The sequence below is a fragment of the Bubalus kerabau genome, chromosome X (genome assembly GCF_029407905.1).
Source record: "Bubalus kerabau isolate K-KA32 ecotype Philippines breed swamp buffalo chromosome X, PCC_UOA_SB_1v2, whole genome shotgun sequence".
Classification (NCBI taxonomy): Eukaryota; Metazoa; Chordata; class Mammalia; order Artiodactyla; family Bovidae; genus Bubalus; species Bubalus kerabau.
Genome location: NC_073647.1, coordinates 4,952,886 through 4,971,212, shown reverse-complemented (window position 1 = coordinate 4,971,212; position 18,327 = coordinate 4,952,886). Strand labels below are relative to the sequence as shown.

General features: G+C 43.0%; 1 protein-coding gene across 1 annotated transcript; it reads right to left on the bottom strand.

Moving 5' to 3' along the window:
- Positions 1-619: 619 nt before the first annotated feature.
- On the bottom strand, positions 620-3,795 carry ZCCHC12 (zinc finger CCHC-type containing 12). The gene is made up of 4 exons (XM_055563035.1): positions 3,609-3,795; positions 3,204-3,255; positions 2,875-3,014; positions 620-2,465 (listed from the first exon to the last, which is right to left on the bottom strand). The coding sequence occupies exon 4, from the start codon at positions 2,353-2,355 to the stop codon at positions 1,147-1,149; it is 1,209 nt and encodes a 402-aa protein (XP_055419010.1). The 5' UTR covers positions 2,356-2,465; positions 2,875-3,014; positions 3,204-3,255; positions 3,609-3,795; the 3' UTR covers positions 620-1,146.
- Positions 3,796-18,327: the final 14,532 nt, after the last annotated feature.

Here is an 18,327-nt window from a genome sequence, read left to right as displayed (position 1 = left end):
GTGGGATTGAGAGGGGTTGCCTTGAAGTCATTGGGCTGCCAGTGTCCTCTAACATGTAACTTCAGGGCTTCTGGGGGCTGAGCCCCCTGATGCTGGCTCCCACCAGTAGCTTCTCTCTCCTTCCTTAACTGGGGGAGTGGGGTGGGGTAGGGGCCGCATCAGCCCACAGGAGAGATTTCCCATTGTAACCTGGACGGGGTGAAGCCATGGCAACAGCGATGTCAAAAACCCACCCAGAGCAGGGAGAGCTGCCCCTCCCCAAAGTAATCAGGAATGGACCCCTGGTATCCTCCGTTTGGGCTATTACCTCAGCACCAGCCTCCCTCGCTGTCAGAATCTTCTGGATACCTTAGAGAAGAAAGCCTTAAGTTGTCAACTAGTGGGTGCCACAGTTTGGCTCTGTGACCTAAGGGACAGGTCAGTGGTGGTAAGGGGCTCTGTCCATTTACCTCTGGGGAAGATTTCAGCCCATTTCTTCTTCCCTTTTCCTCATCTGCAAAGTGAAGTTAATCAAAACCCCACCTCAGTGTATAACCCCACCCTTTATAGCTTTTTACTGTATTTTTCTTATTCCTTTTTCCTTTACTTCCCCTTAAAATAATACACAGACAGTAAGCTAGCTGCTGCTGTTTATTTGTTGATCTAGAAAGAAGCTCAGAACATATATTATTTGCTGAAAAAATACAGACTTTAGAACAACACTTATATTTGCTCACTCTTATCTATACATATATCTATCTGGGTACATAGGTAAAGGGAACTACCTAGAAGGACATTCATCAAAGGGTTGACAATGGTTATTTAAGGGTTGGAGGGTTTGGGGTAATTTGTACATTTTGCATTTGTCTTTATTGTTTTAATATTTAACAATGAATTATATCACTTTCACAAAGAGAATAAAGGCATCAAGGAAAGGGGTGCACGCAGAGGGTAGACCCTTAGGCAGCAGGGGATTAGTAGCAAGGATGGAGGTCAGGCCATCTCCCCCCACTATACCAATATTCAAGACCCTCCATCCTCCACCCCAAAAGAAAGCTGCTTTGTGGATTAATTTATGTGATTAGAAGCATCCTCTCCCCCCCCATTTTTCCCATTGCTGGACTCTGCATATAGGTTAGGGTTCACTTAAAGCTGGGTGCTAGCACCTCACTGTAGCTCACAAGGGTCGCTGGGTTCGACAGGGGCCTCTCTTGACCTCTCCTCGGTATGTGCCAGCTCCTGCAGGGTGATGATCAGATTTTCAAACATCTGGGCCTTGTTGCTCTCATTGTCACAGGTTTCCTTTGAGTGGCCCTCTTCACCACAATATGAACAGCGAAGTGTGTGTTTTCGCTTCCTGGTTCTACGCATATTCCCAGGGCCATCATTCTTATACCCAGAACCCCCACTGGTGCAAGGAGATGGAAACTGGGAATTGTTGGGGGAATCAATGATTAGCACTTGATCCTGAGGTCTGGCCCTGCGTCTGGAGGGAGGAGAATCCGAGAATGAACGTGGAAGGTCCTGAGACTCCCCCACCAGGATCACATCCTCATCTGAGTCATCAGGGGTATCATCTATCTCAATCACGTTACAGTCTTTATTATCAATCACTATGGGTGGGGAGCCCCCAAATGCCACTGGGCTAGTTGCCCTTGCCACCACTGACTCAGATCTCTTGGCCCGCTTCTGTTTAATGAAAATGTCATCCCAATCCTCTTCCTCCCTTATCATCCTGATTAACTCCAGGAAACTGGGGAGACGCTCCTGCTCATTTGCATACATCCTGAGAAGATTCTTCAGCCTGAAGCGCAGGTCCCCATTCAGCTCTGCCCCTAAAAGGAACTGGTGCAGGCGAGACTGGTTGGCATCTTTCTGAGCTATGATCCCTGCCTGAATAGCATTCTGGAGCTGCACCTCTAAACGGATCACATAAAGGGAGGCTTTCTCCCCTTGCGCCTGCAGGGTGTTAAAAAATTTACTATGAGCAGTCACACTGCTTTCAGACTCCCCAAACACCAGTTTCATGGCGTGCAAGAAATCTGCCACGCTGAGGTTGGGGTTGGCCGCCTGCAGCAAAAGCATCACCTCCCGCGCAGGGCCCCTCAGGGTTTTAATCAAGCGCCTGAGCTTTTCCTCTTCAGACATATTCCAATCTGGCAAGATCTCATTGACTTGGATCAGCCAGTTCTCAAAAGTTTCTTCCCCCTGGGCTGGCACCACCCTCCCCGAGAACAATTTCAGGTTTCTCTCTGCCAGGATGGCCATTAAAGGACCAAGACTCCTTTCCAGAGACCTTAGCATAGAATGGGCCCAAGGTGGCAAGCATGTGTTCTGCCGCCGGCTGTTACTCATGCGCGCAATGATGCTAGTCATGACGGATGATGACTGGGTCTCTAAATGTTAACAAGATTCCCAGGCTTTTACAAAAAGCCTGATCTGCAGGCGTGCCGGGGGGTTCTGTCGTCCTCCTGTCTCAGTAGGAACTGTAAAAAAGAAACAAACGAAACAAAACAAAAAACGGGAGCAGGGGTTATTTTCTCCCTTCCTGAATATCCTACAGTACATTTTATATCTGCCCACTACCCTAAAAATATCCTCCAGGAGACTGGCAATTAATTACAACCTCACGGAGCCAGCCAGTGTCTCGTGTTAGCAGGATGCTTTTTACAGCCACTTCTATCCCTTCCCTCCGTTCCTTCAAGAGGGACGGCAACTGTTGCTTCTAAGTGTAACAGTGTATGGAGAGGATAGTGGGCTCTCAAAATAGAGCACAGCGGTCTCAGGTATGTTGGAATAAATAAGATCTCATTAGCCTCTTGGTTTCCGGTCTCAACCACACCCCCTTCTAAAAGTCCACCCCCCACCCCGCCCCGCTATTTCTCAGATTCTTACAGGAGCTCAGGAACAAGTGCGCGCCTTTATTTCACTTCCAGCTTCTGCAACCGGTGGCCTCCGTGGGAAAGCTCGCCTCCGGGCTTCAACTGATCGCTGTCCACCGGGGGTCGCCGATCCAGGACCTCAGGGCGTCAAGACTGCGCCGCCGCAGAGGGCATGGAAGGGAGGGGAAGGGTCAGAAACAGCCTCATTCCTCATTCCGCTTCTTCCTCCCCACCCCGCGGCCTCCGCAGTAGCCAGGTGGAAAACTCCTTCTCCCACCTTCTGAATACAAGCCAAAGAAGGCGCCCCCCATTCCACTTCCCCCGGGGAAATCGTCGTCCTACCAGCTCTGTAATCAGCCGCACAGAATTCAAGTTCAGCTTCGGTTCTGGTGGCCTGCCACCGAGAAAGAGAATCGGAGTTGGAGACGCACACCCACATATTCCTCCCGCCGAAAGGGATGAGGAGATGCAAAAGGGGTTCAAGGCAGACAGTTTGCGATTCTCCCACCTCCCCAAAGCGCCCCTTGCCACCTCCCCCTGAAAACGCCCCCTTTCTCAATCCAGGCAAATCCTACCCATTCGGCAGCATCCAGTGGAACCCCACCTCCTCCCTCAGCGCAGCCAGGCCTCGGGAGGGCTCCTTCCCCTGCCGCGCAACCCTCGATTCCCTAAACTGGGAGCCGCCAGTCCTGGTAGGGCTTCCCCCTCCTCTCTCCGCGCGGGGCAATCTTGCCCCACTTTCTTTACCTGTGTTGGGCTGGTGGGCAGCGGACGCTCTGGCGTCGACTGCTGCGTCTCCGCTTTCGGTCTCCGCGGTCCTACAGGGGAAAAGGATGGGCGCCTCCTCAGCCGCTGAGCTAGCCGGGACCACCTGATAAAGCTGCTTTGCACTGCCGCCCTGAGACTGGTAGCCGAGTCGAGACAGCACGGTTCCCACGGCAGCCGCGGCAGCTTTTATCCTCAGCTAACAGAGACAAAAGAGCGTGACGGGCGGGCGGGCGCGGCCAATCAACCGGGCGCGGGGGCGGGCTTGCCGCGCAGCCTAGGGCTGGATACAAATGTGCGCCAGCGGTGGGGGTGGCGATAAGCAGCAGGTCCCCGCGAGGTCAAGTGCGACTTGGTTGTGGGAACTGGAGGAGTTTTCTCGAGTCTTCCCTTCTCCCTCTCTCTGTCGGCTCAACTTTGGGTCTTGGAGCCAGGTTCATTAAACATGAGGCGGAATCCAAATCAAATAAGCAATAAAAGTTCTTCACCTTTGTATTAGGGGAGTGGAAAATAAAAGCGTTAGCGTTTTCTTTGTGCAAATAACTTGCACAGACTTATTTTTATTTTTATTTTTTTTACTGTGAAGAAGGTGGTAGTACTGCGTCCATTTAACAGTGAGGGAACTTGGGCCCTCAGACTCTTTAACCAATACTCACGAAAAGATGTAGGCAAGGCTGGCTGCCTCAATCATTTTGGGGTGCTTGTTGCAAATGCAGATTCCTGGGCCTGGCCTGTGGGATATTCTGACTTACTAGGGCTAGAGTTGGGGGGTTTTGTATTTTTTTAATTGGCGTTTAGTTGCTATACGATGCTATGTTAGTCACCTCTTCATCACCAGAGTATTGAGCAGAGTTCCCTGTGTTACACAGCAGGATCTCATCAGTTGTCTATTTTATACATAGTAGTATATATATGTCAATCCCAGTCTTCCAGTTCATGCCCCCTCCTATCCCCCCTTGGTGTCCATCCATTTGTTCTGTACATCTGTATCTCTATTTCTACTTTTTAGAGGGGAAAAAAGCACTGCATTTGATTCAGAGGTATCAAGAGGATGGTGAATAATAGACCTGCTTCCAATGTATCTCTGGAAGTACTGATGCTGAAGCTGAAGCCCCAATACTTTGGCCACCTGATGTGAACAGCCAGATCACTGGAAAAGACTCTGATGCTGGGAAAGATAGAAGGCAGGAGGAGAAGGGGACAACAGAGGATGAGATGGTTGGATGGCATCACTGACTCAATGGACATGTGTTTAAGCAAGCTCCAGCAGATGGTGAAAGACAGGGAAGCCTGGCATGCTGTAGTCCATGGGGTCGCAAAGAGTCAGACATGACTGAACTGAACTTCCAGTGTATATGTTCACAGCATACCTATGCTGACATGCAACGACAGAGCAGATATTCTTCCTGGGGTCCATGATCTTCCTGAAATTGTTTGCAAAGATTTTGGACTCTGTTGGAGAAGGCAATGGTGACCCACTCCAGTACTCTTGCCTGGAGACTCCCATGGACGGAGGAGCCTGGTAGGCTGCAGTCCATGGGGCCTCGAAGAGTTGGACACGACTGAACGACTTCACTTTCACTTTTCACTTTCATGCATTGGAGAAGGAAATGGCAACCCACTCCAGTGTTCTTGCCTGGAGAATCCCAGGGATGGGGGAGCCTGGTGGGCTGCTGTCTATGGGGTCGCACAGAGTTGGACATGACTGAAGCGACTTAGCAGCAGCAGGAGACTGAATGAAAGTGAAAGTGAAAGTGAAAGTGAAGTTGCTCAGTTGTGTCCGACTCTTTGCAACCACATGGACTATAGCCCACCAGGCTCCTCCATCCATGGGATTCTCCAGGCAAGAATACTGGAGTGGGTTGCCATTTCCTTCTCCAGGAGATCTTCCCATCCCAGGGACTGAACCTGGGTCTCCCGCATTGTAGGCAGATGCTTTACCATCTAAGCCACCAGGGAAGTCCACCCAAATACATCAAGGCCTAAGCGCTGGAACCTTCAAATATTACCTTATAAAGTGAAAGAGTCTTTACTGTTCAGATCTGTTCAGTTCAGTTCAGTCACTCAGTCGTGTCCAACTCTTTGCAACTCCATGGACTGCAGCACGCCAGGTTTCCCTGTCCATCACCAACTCCCAGAGCTTGCTCAAACTCATGTCCATCCAGTCAGTGATGCCATCCAACCATCTCATCCTCTGTGATCCCCTTCTCCTCCTGCCTTCAATCTTTCCCAGCATCAGGGTCTTTTCCAATGAGTCAGTTCTTCACATCAGGTGGCCAAAATATTGGAGCTTCAGCTTCAGTATCAGTCTTTCCAATGAATATTTAGGACTGATTTCCTTTAGGATTGACTGGTTTTATCTTGCAGTCCAAGGGACCATCAAGAGTCTTCTCCAATGCCACAGTTTAAAAGCATCAATTCTTTGATGCTCAGCATTCTTTATGGTCCAACTCTCACATCCATACATGACTACTGGAAAAACCATAGCTTTGACTAGACAGACCTGTGTTGACAAAGTAATGTCTGCTTTTTATTAACTTGTCTAGGTTGGTCATAACTTTTCTCCCAAGGAGCAAGTGTCTTTTAATTTCATGACTGCAGTCACCATCTACAGTGAATTTGAAGTCCAAGAATATAAAGTCTGTCTCTATTTCCATTGTTTCCCCATCTATTTGTCATGAAGTGATGGGACTAGGTGCCTTGATCTTCGTTTTTGAATGTTGACTTTTAAGTCAGCTTTTTCACTCTCCTCTTTAACTTTCATCAAGGGTCTCTTTAGTTCCTTCTTGCTTTCTGTCATGAGAGTGGTATCATCTGCATATCTGAAGTTATTGATATTTCTCCCGGCAATCTTCATTCCAGCTTGTGCTTCAACCAGCCTGGCGTGTCACATGATGTACTCTGAATATAAGTTAAATAAGCAGGGTGACAATATACAGCCTTGCTCCTTTCCCAATATGGAACCAGTCTGTTGTTCCATGTCTGGTTCTAACTGTTGCTTCTTGACCTGCATACAGGTTTCTCAGGAGGCAGGTAAGGTGGTCTGGTATTCCCACCTCTTTAAGAATTTTCTACAGTTTCTTGTGATCCACACAGTTAAAGGCTTTGGCATAGTCAATAAAGCAGAAGTAGATATTTTTCTGAAACTCTCTTGCTTTTTATATGATCCAACAGATGTTGGCAATTTGATCTCTGATTTCTCTGCCTTTTCTAAATCCATGTTGAACATCTGGAAGTTCTCAGTTCATGTGCTATTGAAGCCTAGCTTGGAGAATTTTGAGCATTACTTTGCTAGTGTGTGAGATGAATGCAATTGTGCAGTAGTTCAAACAGTCTTTGACATTGCTTTTCTTTGGGATTTAAATGAACACTGACCTTTTCCAGTCCTGTGGCCACTGCCGACTTCCAAATTTGCTGGCATATTGAGTGCAGCACTTTCACAGCATCATCTTTTAGGATTTGAAATAGCTCAGCTGGAATTCCATCACCTCCACTAGCTTTGTTTGCAGTGATGCTTCCTAAGGCCCACTTGACTTTGCACTCCAGGAGGTCTGGTTCTAGGTGAGTTATCACACCATCATGGTTATCTCTTTTGTATAGTTCTTCCGTGTATTCTTGCCACCTCTTCTTAGTATATTCTGCTTCTGTTAGGTCTATACCATTTCTGTCCTCTATTGTACCCGTCTTCACATGAAATGTTCCCTTGGTATTTCTAATTTTCTTGAAGAGATCTCTAGTCTTTCCTATTCTATTGTTTTCCTCTATTTCTTTGCACTGATCACTGAGGAAGGCTTTCTTATCTCTCCTTGCTATTCCTTGGAACTCTGCATTCAGATGGGTATATCTTTCCTTTTCTTCTTTGCCTTTAGCTTCTCTTCTATTCTCAGCTATTTGTAAGGCCTCATCAGACAACCATATTGCCTTTTTGCATTTCTTTTTCTTGGAGATGGTCTTGATTACTGCCTCCTGTATAATGTCATGAACCTCCATCCATAGTTCTTCAGGCACTTTATCAGATCTAATCCCTTGAATCTCTTTGTCATTGCACTGTATAATCATAAGGGATTTGATTTAGCTCATACCTAAATGATCTAGTGTTTTCCCCTACTTTCTTCAATTTAAGTCTGAATTTTGCAATAAGGAGTTCATGATCTGAGCCACAGTCAACTCCCAGTCTTGTTTTTGCTGACTATATAAGAGCTTCTCCATCTTCAGCTGCAAAGAATATAATCAATCTGGTTTTGGTATTGACCATCTGGTGATGTCCATATGTAGAATCGTTTCTTGTGTTGTTGGAAGAGGGCATTTGCTATGACCTGTGCGTTCTTTTGGCAAAACTCTTTTAGCCTTTGCCCTGCTTCATTTTGTGCTCCAAGGCCAAACTTGCCTGTTACTCCAGGTATCTCTTGACTTCCTACTTTTGCATTCCAGTCCGCTGTGATGAAAAGGACATCTTTGTGTGTGTGTGTGTGTGTGTGTGTGTGTGTGTGTGTTAGTTCTAGAAGGTCTTGTAGGTCATCGTAGAACCAGTCAATTCAGCTTCTTAGGCATTAGGTGTTGGGGCATAGACTTGGGTTACTGTGATATTGAATGGCTTGCCTTGGAAACGAACAGAAATTATTCTGTCGTTTTTGAGATTATACCCAAGTACTGCATTTTGGACTCTTTTGTTGACTATGAGGACTACTCCATTTCTTCTAAGGGATTCTTGCCGACAGTACTAGATATAATGGTCATCTGAATTAAATTCACCCTTTCCAATCCATTTTAGTTCACTGATTCCTAAAATGTCAATGTTCACTCTTGTCATCTCCTGTTTGACCACTTTCAATTTACCTTGATTCATGGACCTAACATTCCAGGTTCCTATGCAATATTGTTCCTTACAGCATTAGACTTTACTTCCATCACCAGTCACATCCACAACCAGGTTGTTGTTTTTGCTTTGTCTCCGTCTCTTTATTCTTTCTGGAGCTATTTCTCCACTCTTCTCCAGTAGCATATTGGGCCACCTACTAACTGGGGAGTTCTTCTTTCAGTGTCATATCTTTTCGCCTTTTCATACTGTTCATGGGGTTCTCAAGGCAAGAATACTGAAGTGGTTTGACATTCGCTTCTCTAGTAGACCATATTTTGTCAGAACTCTCCACCATGGTCCCTTCTGTCTCAGGGGGCCCTACATGGCATGACTGATCGTTTCATTGAGTTAGTTAAGGCTGTGGTCCATGTGATCAGTTTGGTTAGTTTTCTGTGATTGTGGTTTTCATTCTGTCTGCCCACTGATGGATAAGGATAAGAGGCTTATGGAAGTTTCCTGATGGGAGAGAGTGACTGTGGGGGAAACTGGGTCTTGTTCTGATGGATGGAACCATGCTCAGTAAATCTTTAATCCAATTTTCTGTTGATGGGCAGGGCTTGTATCCTCTCTGTTGTTTGGGCCAAACTATGGTAGGGGTAATGACGGTAATGGTGACCTCCTTCAACGGAAGGAGAATCCCATGGACAGAGGAGCCTGGAGGGCTACAGTCCATGGAGTCACAAAGAGCCGGACATGAATGAGCACGCATATGTGCATCTCCAAATACAGTCACATTCTGAGGTGCTAGGGCTTAGGTCTTCCACATATGAATTTTGGGAAGATGCAGTTCAGCTCACAACACTCTCTTTTCCCTTACTTCTGATTCTGGGAAAGTATGTCTACTTTCCTTCATGTAGATTGTGATTAGGAGGTCCCTGTGGCACTGTGGGGGTCAAGGTGGAGGCAGCATGTGCTGCACAAGTGGACTGCCCAAGGACAATATTGTTGCTGTTGATCTTGTTCTTGGCTTTTCTTGCTTGGAAGCAAGTGAACGGTCCGATGTCTTTTGGCTGCTGTGGGGTTCCTCTTTAGCCTGCCAAGGTACTTCATCTGCTCCTTTCTGCTTTCTTATTCCCAATCCTAATAGTTAGAATGCTTTGGAATAGACAGTTCCAATTTGGAGATGAGGCATCTTCCAACTCAGGAGTGTGGCCTTTATCTTGTGGACAGAACAGTAGGGTGCTGGTGGTGGAGAGTGAAGGGTGGTGGAGGAAGAGAGAAGGTAGGTTGGTCACCTGGCAGGGTCGAGGGTAATGCTGGCATTAGCTTGTGGGTTACCTTCAGACTCTCCCTTCAGCTTCCCAGTGCTGTGAAATCTGACCCTAATCTCTCACCACACCCTTGTTCTGAATTTCTTATTAATTGATGAATTAATTTTCATTTTTGGTTGTGCTGGATCTTTCTTGCTTTGCACAGGCTCTCTCTAGTTGTGGCAAGAGAAGGCTACTCTTCATTGCAGTGCATGGGCTTCTCATTGTGATGGCTTCTCTTGTTGCAGAGCACAGGCTCTAGGGCATGTGGGTTTCAGTAGTTGTGGCACACAGGCTCAGTAGTTGTGGCATGGGCTTAGTTACTCTATGGCATATGGAATCTTCCTGGACCAGGGATCAAACCCATGTCCCCTGCATTGACTGACAGATTCTTATCCACTGTACCACCAGGGAAGTCCCTTTGTTCTGAATTTGAATAGCTTTGAGGTAGAAATTACTAGGCAGTCAGTGTAGAACTCTGAGACCTCTGTCTTGTGTTCTGTAAACATCCCACTCCATTGTCCTGAATTCCAGAATGTGTCTTTAATCTGATAAATAATCAGCACTCAGATCCAGGGAAGGGCAGTAATTAAATTCTGTTCCATAGACTTCCCTGGTGGCTCAGATGGTAAAGCATGTGTCTACAATGTGGGAGACCCGGGTTTGATCCCTGGGTTAGGAAGATCCCCTGGAGAAGGAAATGGCAATCCACTCCAGGACTATTGCTTGGAAAATCCCATGGACAGAGGAGCCTGGGAGGCTACAGTTCATGGGGTCGCAAAGAGTCGGACATGACTGAGAGACTTCACTTCACTTCACTTCACTTCCATATGCTTGAGGGAAAAACAACTGGTGATCATTAGTCTTAAGCCCATACATCTGGTCCATGGGAAAATGGCCAGAAGGTATGAAAAAGGGTGGAGACTTAATCCAAGGATCAAGAGAGGCCATAAAGAAGTTAAGTATTTTGACCTTTAAATTGATTGGTTAGAAATAATGTGATTTAAGGAAGGATATAAAAACTGCTGTAAGTCCCACCTTGGGGGGGACTCTTAACCTCCTCTGAGTGTCTATGCTGAGAACTTTGTACTTTCCTCCTCTTTAATAAATCCTATTCACTTGCTACCATGAGTGTCTGAGTGTTCCTGGATTCCATTCCTTGGCTCTGCAGATAAAAACTCGGATTCCCATCTCAGCTTCATCACCAAATCAGGTGACCTGCAGTTGGACATGGTGGCATCATAGATGCCAAAAGACAGACTGGACTTCAGAGATCTGGCAAAATGTTGGGAGAAAATGGATTGTGTATCATGGTGCCTGGGTGGGGTCATTAGAACAAAGACGGGGTCGCTCCATGTAGCGCTAGGAGAAGCATGTTGGTTATTGAGCAGCATGGTCTCCGGTCTTATCTCTGGTCTCATGTTGCTAGGTGTCAAGGGACACTTTCAATTGCAAAGATTCAGGCTCTGGTGGCTTGGAGGAAGCCATATTTTATTTTCCAGCATTTAAAACCTGAAGGTTAGGAGCTAAAGCTTTCAGTTGAAACAGTATAAGCTACTTTTGATGGCCTTACTCCTCTCTGTTACCTGTCTACTTTCATCTGTTACCTGTTTAAGCTTCTCCTGAAACTTTGTTGAGATAGACACTGTTCCCTCATCAAAGGACTGAGAGCATACAGGCACTTCACACCAGGGCTTCAACTCAGCCCTGGAAGTTAAAACCGGGGTGAGGGTGCTTACAGGAGATCCTGCCTATCTGGGACCCTGAGGGCAGCATATTTCATGAAAATCTTCAACAAGAGGGTGAAATAAGATATTTTTAAAAAAACATAAACTAAGGGGGTTTGTTACCAGCAGACTGCACTAATGGAAATCTTAAAGGATGTACTTCAGGAGGAAAATGATTTGGGAAGAACTAAATGCAGGAAAGAATGAAGAGCAAGAAAAGCGATAGTATGTAGACAGTGTAAGGGAACATTGACGACAGAAGGAATCATAAAAAAGTCTATGCTGTTTTTTTAAAAAATAAACTTTAAGTACCATACAGTAAGAAAAGACGTCAGAAGGGGCATAAATGGAGTTCAACTTTTCTAAGAGACTTGTATCATATCGGAAGTGATTTAGGTATTTATTAAATTTATACTTTGATAAGGTAGTTATCTATGTAAGAATTAATAGGATGTAACTATTAAAATGTGGGGTCGCTAAGAGTCAGACACGACTGAGCGACTTCACTTTCACTTTTCACTTTCATGCATTGGAGAAGGAAATGGCAACCCACTCCAGTGTTCTTGCCTGGAGAATCCCAGGGACGGGGGAGCCTGGTGGGCTTCTGTCTATGGGGTCGCACAGAGTCGGACATGACTGAAGCGACTTAGCAGCAGCAGCAACTATTAAAATAATAGCAACAGGGAATTCCCTGGTGGGGGGGGGTGTCCAGTGATTAGGACTCTGAGCTCTCATTGGGCAGGGTTCAAGTTTGATTCCTGGTCAGGGAACCAAGGTATCACAAGCCACATGGCGTGACCAAAATTAATAATAATAATAGTGACAGAATAATTGAATAAAAAAATTCTGAGTCAATTTTTTTAAGTCAAGAAAGAAAAGGTTAAAATAATAGAAGGAAAAAAGATAGATTAAAACTATACGAGTACAGAAACCCAAATATATTAATAATTTTATAAATGTTTCTGTATTACATGCTCAAGTTAAAAAATATTGTCAGATGGAACTACTAAATACACCCATATGCTTTTCAGGAGAGATTAATCCAAAATATAAGGATACAGATAGGTTGACAAAAAAAGATGGAGAGAGACAAATCATACAAATAACATTTAAGTGATAGAAAACTTGTACAGCTGTGTTCGTATCAGACAAAATACACTTAAAAGCAGAAAGCATTATTAGAGATAGAAGGTTATTTTTAATGATAAAAGGTTCAATTCACTAGGAATGATTTTGCACTTATAATAAAATTCCAAAATACATGAAGGAAAAGTTAACTTATGTAAAGAAGAAATAGATACCACTCATAGTTGATCAAGGAGAGGAAAAAAATTGTCTCTGAGGATATAGAATATATATATATATTATATTTGAATATAATTAATAAATTTGAGCTAATAGCCAATGTATAGAACAATGCCCACCAACGACTATAGAATACACATATAGAACATTTGTAAAATTTGAGCTTGTACTAGGACAGAAAGCAAGTCTCAATACACTTCAAAAATTGAAATCTGATCATAATGCAAATAAATTACAAATCAATAAATAGAAAAAATAACTGGAAAACCTCTATGTTTAGAAATTAAGATACTGACTCTGAAATAACAGATTGGTCAAAGAAGAATCATAGTGAAATTACAAAAATTTGTAGTCGAACAATAATGAAAATACTCACATCAAAACTTGTGGCATGTAGCTAAAACAGTGCTTAGAAGGAAAAGTATCTTTTGACAATGATGAAAGGTTAAAAGTTCATGAGGTATCTATTTCAAGACTTAAGAAAGCAAAAAGTATAAGCCCAACAAAATTAGGGCAACATGAAATGATAAAAATAAGAATATAAATTAATGAAATAGAAAGCAATAAAGACAACAAGTCAAGAATGTCCTATCTTGAACTGGAGTTCTAGCCGGGGAAATCAGACAAGAAAAAGAAGTACACAGTGCTGGACTGGAAAAAAAAAAAGTAAAACAATCTTTATTTATAGAGGACATTATTTTGCATATAGAAAAGACTACAGAAACCATTTAAAAAAAAACTTCTAGAGTGAATAAATTAGTTCAGCGTGATTGTAAGATGTAAGATCAAGCCTGGGTGCTTGGTATACTGGGCAAGTTCATATAGTATACATAAATGGCACATATAGTTCATATATAGTTCACATATAGTTCATATATAGTTCACATATAGTTCATATAGTACAAATAAACCCACTCCAATATTCTTGCCTGGAAAATCCCATGGACAGAGGATCCTGGTGGGCAACAGTCCTTGGGGCTGCAAAGAGTTGGACACGACTGAGTGACTGAGCATACACTCTTTCAGAGAAAACTTTAGTCTCTTTCATTCAGTAGACAAGTGTTCTTAGAAGTTGCTTAAATCATAATGTAGACATTTCTCCAGGGATGGTATAGAAATGGCCAATAAACACATGAAAAGATGCTCAACATCATTAACCATAAGGGAAATGCAAATCAAAACCACAATGAGATACCACTTAATACCTACTAAGGTATCTGTAATAAAAAAGAGACAAGTGTTGGCAAGGATATGGAGAGATTTGAATCCTCAAATATTGCTGGTGGGAATATAAAATAGATGAATACCTGAGAGAAATGGAAATGTATATCAATATAAAAACTTGTACACAAATGTTCATAACAGCACTATTAGCTCCCAAAATGGAAACAACCCAAATGTCCATCAACTGATGACTAGTTAAGAGGAAGGAAGTTCCGATATATGTTACAATATGGATAAAACTTGGGGACATTATCCTAATCCATGAAATAAGCCAGTCACAAAAAGGTCACGTATTGTATGACTCCATTTATAGGAAATGTTCAGAACAGGCAAATGTAAAGAGGCCAAAAGTAGATCAATGGTTGCTAGGAGTTGATGGAGGAGGAAAAAGGGGGAGACTGTCAATGGGTACAGACTTTCTTTCTTTCTTTTCTTTTTTTTTTGGCCATGCTAGGCAGCATGCAGGATCTTAGTTCCCAGACCAGGGATAGAACCCATGCCCTTTGCAGTGGAATATAGAGTCTTAACCACTGGACTGCCAGGGAATTTCCCATGGTTTCTTTTTGTGAATATAAAAATATTTGCTGATATAAAAATATTCTAAAATGATTGTGATGATGATTGCACAACTCTGAATTATTTTTAAAAACATTGAATTGTACACCTTAGAAGAACAAATTTTATGGATGCACACTGTAGCACAATAAAGCTGTTTAAAAAAAAAGAATACTTGTGGTATGGATCCATTTATATAAAGCTTAAACACAGGTGGGACTATATTGTTCAGACATGTATTCAGAGATGATAAAACTAAAAGAAAGCAAGCAAATATTAAATATATACATATTAAATAAAGTCAGGACAGTGGTTACCCTGCAGGTGAGGGTGGAGTTTTGATTGAAAAGAAACCTCCAGCAGGCTTCCCCAGTATTTTATTCCTGACCTTGATTGGTGGTTACATAGGCATTTTTTTTTCTGTTTGTTAAAATGTACATATGTGTTCTGTGCACATTTCTATATAAATGTCCTATTTTGGATAAAACAATAAAATTAAATTCATTCACATAAGTGTATGTGGACTACACCAAACTGTTAAAATGTTGGACTGAGCCAAGTTATTCATTCCAGATATTTAAAGAAAAGAATTTCTGATATTTGGCATAACTAATACAATTTTGTAAAGTTTAAAAATAAAATAAAATAATAAAAAAAGAATTTCTGTATTAACTGTCAGTGAGAGTCTAAGACTTCATAGAGGTGGACAGGAAATAGGGCAGAGGAAGAAAGAAGAGGATTTGACTTTCTTAAGAAGTACTACTCCTTGGGGTCCTGAGCAATGCACTGAAGATGGGGTAATTGTGGTAAAGTATCCAGACTCTGCAGCCAAAGCAACTAGGTTCAAATTCTGCAACTGCTACTTAGTTTCTGACTCCTCCTCTGTCTTAGTTTTCACATCTGTCAAGGGAGTTTATAATCCCATCTTGCTTTAAATGTTATCGTGAGGATTAAAGGAGACTACCCTTGTAAGGTCTCGTGTGTTCGGTAACTATCATCTGTTACTATTTCTTCCTAAAACTCTTAATAGGGCTTCCCAGGTGGCACAGTGGTCAAGAATCTCCCTGTCAGTGCAGGAGACACTGACAGGGTCAGGAGACTTCCCTGGGTCAGGAAGATCCCCTGGAGGCAGAAAGGGCAACCTGCTCCAGTATTCTCATCTGGAGAATCCCAAGGACAGAGGAGCCTGGCGGGCTACAGTCATGGGATTGCAGAGAGTCAGACACAACTGAGCGACTGAGCACACACAAGTTCTTAATAAGGTGAAGAAGTTCATTCTGAGTCCCTGTTTTATGTCTATGAGATACACAAAAATAAGTTCTTGCACTTCTCCACTTGGAGCCCTGTCCCTTTTCTATTGACAAGGTGATGCCCCACAGGTATTAAATATCCAGTGTCCTCATGCTACTATGTTTTCCCTCACGCAGCCCTCTTGGTACCAATCATGAAAAGAATGAAAGCTGCCATTCATTGAGGGTTTTGATGTCCTTGGTACTATCTTCTACAGGCACATTCTCAGCTTGATCTTTGACTTCACCCCTGCGTTTAGTGACTATTTTTTCTTGGGGAAAAATATATGTTAATGGCTGTAAAGTTTTCTTATCTAGGCCATAAGGCAAATCCAACTACAGGAATGGGCATAATTACCGTTGGAGTTTCCTTTCTCAGAATTCTTCTAAGGCCAACTCAAACCCAGTCTCAAAATTGTGTGGGAAGGAGCCCATCTGCCATTGCTGTGCATAAGGCATGGTTGTGATCACTGGGGGCAAGAGCAAGGGCACGGCAGAAACTGGAGCTCTTTGTTCCTGAGGATGTTTCCAATGTTCTGAGGAATTAGCTAAGGACTCTTACTTTTGGTGGGTTCCAGCCTGTACTGAGGCCCTGAGGCTGTTCTATCTCTCTCACAATTACATTGCTGGGACAGAGTGGCTATCCTTCAAATCCAGGCAATTTTTTTCAATGCTCTGTGACATTTAAAGAAGCAGATGGAACAACTTGTCAGATGTTTGTCTGAAGCTGCTCACCTGAGCCCCCAAATCCTTCCCCTCAGCCAACAGATTTTTCATAAAGGAACACCAATCTCTCTGGATCACCACCCTTTGCATCCGTACACCCGTAGGTGCTGAGGCCATTTCTGGATTCAGAACCTTTGGGTAGGCTCTTTTATACCACCCTCTGCCCCTTGTAATTCTATCACAGTTAGAAAGAATAGAACTAGTTTGTGGAATGATTTTGATTTATTCAAAGTTTCCATGAGAGCAGATGGAATTGACTATCTTCTCTGCTATAGCTACAGTGCCCAGCTTTGCACCTGCCACAAAGCAAATACTCAATCAGTATTTGTCAAAGAATGAATGAATGAACAAGAGAGAGCAAAGTAGAAATGAATAAATGTAATGTTCTCAAACTTTTGCAGAGCTGTCATACAGAAGACAGAGGATTTTTTAAATTAACTGTTTATTTTGAAATAATTTCAAAGTTACAGAATAGTTACAAGAATATTACAAAGAATTTTAATATGCTATATTATACAGATCCCACCAATTTAAACCATTTTGACATTTTATCACTCTTGCTACTTTTTTCTGAACTAGGTCTGTTAAACATACCATGTTACTTTATTTCTTAACATTTTAGTGCATAATTTCAAAGGACAAGGACATTTCCATAGATAATCACAGTCCAGTTATCAAATTCAGTAAGTTTAATGTGATACACTATTGCAGTTCTTATTCTAGTTTTTCCAATTGTAAGGGAAGATTTTTTTTTTCCATTTGGTTCCCCAAGGCAGAAGGAAGATTAAGAGGTAGACATATGAGGAATGTAATTTTTGGCTATATAATATAAAGATTGTAGAATGGTATACCAATGAATAAAATGGCCTTTCTCTAAAGATAGGGAATGCTCTGTTGTTGGAGGTATTTAGGTAGAGACTAGATGACCTGTTAGGAATGAAGGAAGAGGAGATGACTTTTGAACATGAGCTACAGAACAAGCTTCTATGTACTTCTCTAAACTAGATGACTTACATGCAATATACTGGGCTTGATTCTTTTTTTCCACTTACCATTTCTTTTTTTTTTTTTAAGTTTTTTGATGTGGACCATATTTAAAGTCTTTATTGAATTTGTTACAATATTGTTTCTGTTTTATTTTTTGTTTTTGTTTTCTGTTTTTGTTTTTGGCTGAGAGGCAGGTAAAATCTTTGTTCCCCAACCACGGATTGAACCCATCCCCCCTGCATTGGAAGGGGAATCTTAACCACTAGACCACCAGGAAAGTTCCTCATTTAGCATTTCTAGTGTCAGAGTTGGCCCTATGTGTAGCTCTAGTAGCCAGCCTCTTCCATGACATGGTGTTGAAGCAACCTCAGTGTTCCATTAGGCTGAAACTATTTCCTCTGACATGTTCTATAAATAGGTCAGCCCTGAAATAATAATACTAATGAAAGGTTGCTGCTACAAGCTGTGAATGACCCCAGGATTCTTGGCCTCCAGAGGAGAGGAATTTGATCTAGGGCCAGTGACAAGACTTGATCACTCAGACCTTTTGTGTAGCAAAGTTTTATTAAAGTATAAAGAGATAGTGAAGGCTTCTGACATAGACATCAGAAGGGGAGAGAGAGAGTGCCTCCTTGCTAGTTTTTAGAAAGAAGTTATTTCCCTATTACTACTAAGTCACTTCAGTCGTGTCTGACTCTGTGTGACCCCATAGACAGCAGCCCACCAGGCTCCCCCGTCCCTGAGATTCTCCAGGCAAGAACACTGGAGTGGGTTGCCATT